Source organism: Belonocnema kinseyi, chromosome 6, assembly GCF_010883055.1.
Source record: "Belonocnema kinseyi isolate 2016_QV_RU_SX_M_011 chromosome 6, B_treatae_v1, whole genome shotgun sequence".
Lineage (NCBI taxonomy): Eukaryota > Metazoa > Arthropoda > Insecta > Hymenoptera > Cynipidae > Belonocnema > Belonocnema kinseyi.
Window position 1 is genome coordinate 35,352,319 of NC_046662.1, and position 2,769 is coordinate 35,355,087.

General features: G+C 29.6%; 1 protein-coding gene across 3 annotated transcripts in view; it reads left to right on the forward strand.

Moving 5' to 3' along the window:
- Nucleotides 1-2,349, forward strand: part of LOC117174652 (bumetanide-sensitive sodium-(potassium)-chloride cotransporter) — a 107,877-nt gene extending 105,528 nt beyond the window's left edge. For 2 of the 3 annotated variants that reach the window (XM_033363935.1, XM_033363933.1), the window contains exon 19: nt 1,306-2,349. In XM_033363935.1, coding sequence (XP_033219826.1) covers nt 1,306-1,441 — 136 coding nt within the window. In that variant the 3' untranslated portion in view covers nt 1,442-2,349. The remainder of the gene's footprint in view (nt 1-1,305) is intronic. The other variant, XM_033363934.1, reaches the window with a different exon arrangement.
- Nucleotides 2,350-2,769: the final 420 nt, after the last annotated feature.

Genomic DNA, 2,769 nt, shown 5'->3' on the forward strand with positions numbered 1-2,769 from the left:
TTATTTACAAAAAAAGTTCTTAGGTTCAAAAAAACATTCAGTGAACTGAAAAACTGTGGTCGGTAATATAGGTATTTAGCTGTGTCACATGCCCTTAAAGACTTAAAAAGTTTTAATTTTAAAACTGAATAGGATTTGAAATTAAATTAAAGCGTTATTATAACTCTATTCATTTTAAATTGTTTTATAATTTAAAATAGTTGAGCAAGTTTCAATCGAAAGTTCAAAATTGTTTAACTGCTTTCGAATTGAAAAAGTTGAATTTTTAACATTAAAATCTGTAAATTTTACAGTTTTGAACAGATTAAAAATCGTCTTGTAAAGTCAATTATTGTTCAATTGTTAACACTCGAACTACGGTTCAGTTTTAAAAATAATTGATTAATTTTTATTTACAGTTAACCAACTTAAGACGTTTTTCGTTTAAAAAATTAAACTTCATTCGCTCTCAACTTTTAATTATTTGAGTCTGCAAAACTCAAATTTAAAATTCTTAAAAATGAAAATGTACCCTTAAAAATAAAGACCTAAAATAAGAAATTTGTAAAGTTAAAGGTTTCAGAATTACTCTTCATAAAACGAATAATCCCATGATACAAAAAGTTAACAATAATTGAACTTAACATTTAGAAAAAAGGTTACTTATTTTAAATTGCATTATGTCTTGTGATATGAAATTTATGATATTCCCAGTGATTGGATAGATTTTTCTGAAAAAAAATTTGTCAAAATACCGATCAAAAAATAAATATGGTTGTCATGTCCCGTATTTCCCAGTCTCAAAAAATTCCCGGTCATTTCCCGGTTTCCCAATCCAATGGCCTGCACCTCTATTGAAAATTCCGACATCGTAAATTACGTGAGAGACTAGATCGGAAATTGGGACAATAGACGACAGAGTATACGAAGAGATTTCCGACAGAACATTTTTGCGAAATTAACCATTCTTTTCTGATCAAAAACAAACAAACTATTTACACCTAATTTTTGTTTTAAGTCACGACGTCCTAGACTACGCCTGAAACTACGTCGGAAACTAAATCTTATACTACGCGTCGTTTACTATCCCAATTTCTGACGTAGTTTATGTCGTTGAATTCTACTCGTTTCCGTCGCAATTTATGACGTCGTTTCTGACGTAGTTTACGACATCGGGATTTTCAACGGAAACCCTAAATTTCAAACCCTTAACTGATAACTGTTCGTTCTTGAAGAATGCTGCATTTAAAATCGTCTACTTATTTTGACTAGTTAGTCTGCGATAAAAACTGGATAATTTATGATAAAATTTGTTTAATTTTTTAGGTCACTGCCAATGCCAAGGAAAGGTGCAGTATCTGCTTCATTGTATATGGCATGGTTAGAAGCCCTCACGAGAGATATGCCACCTACGTTATTGATAAGAGGGAATCACACTTCAGTATTGACCTTCTATTCTTAGTAATCAAGAAAATTGCACTTTGTTATGCAACAAAAGACTAACTCAGAGAAAGGCGATAAAATCTACCTTCGTCTACAAATGCAATATATACGTGTCTTTCAATTTGCCAAACTGTTTTAAAGCTACAATTAAATTTTTAAATCACATAATTTTATATTTTGTCAAATAATACAACAGAGTCTATGAAGAACATAGTCTAGAAACCATTAGCGCTATGCAGGTGTTTAAGCTATAATAGTACATTTTTTACGAATAGTTAGAACCCTGTTGATGTCGAAATTTTATTAATTTGAGTGGAAAAGTTTCATTTGAATGAAAAGTTAAAAATTTTTTACGAACTATCTATAATGTACAATTTTTGAAATAAACACAGCCGCCTGTTGTACGCAACAACATCCAGTTCAGATTGAATTTTAATGTATATTTGGAGAAACAGTATTCAGGAAAGAAATTCCACTCTGAAGTAAATCGCGTTGTTGATTGAGCTGAAATCTATTTTGAAACATTCCATTACTGGAAGACAATTCAATCAAATTCTTGATTTTGCAGGAATTAGACCTAATTTTATTCATCGACATGGAGAGAAGCTTCGACAAACGATGCCTAAAAATTAAATATTGTAGAGATTTTAGATTTTAGTGTAGATATTTGAAAGCTGTTGCTGGAAATAATTTGAGGGATTCGTTTGTTTTGGCTCTTCGAAACATATTAGATGTAATGACATGTATTTATTTACCTGACTAACTTTAAGACTTTAAGATAATAGGCTTTTAATCTACTTGATAAACAATTTTGCAAATGATTTAGTGAAACATCATATATGCTTACACTGACGATGTACACAAATTTCGTTTAATATGTATTTTAACTGCAAACGCAAATATGATGTATTCGACTGATGTAAGAAATGTTAGTAAAGTATTTATTGTTTTCACATAAAAACAACTTGTCTTTCTCCCTATTTTATTTCATGAACCTTTATTTATTATATTATATTCTCATCATTATTTATTTATGCTCAAACGTATTTGATTCATGTGAATTTTGACATATCCGAAGTCAGGTTCGCGTCCTACATTATTTAAGCAAAATTGTTAAAAACACGTTCGATCTCAATTTTCTCAAATAACTGCGTACATAAATATTTCACATTCGAATTCGGATTCAACAAAAAAAAATCTACGGATAACATATCTATTCTTGGTCCCATCCTTGATGAAATTTTTTAGTCCTGTGTTATCTAAGGAGAAAATTCCGATAAGAATATTTTTCAATCTACAGAAAACATATATTTTCATTTGTATATTTAAAATTCCAAATAAAAAATT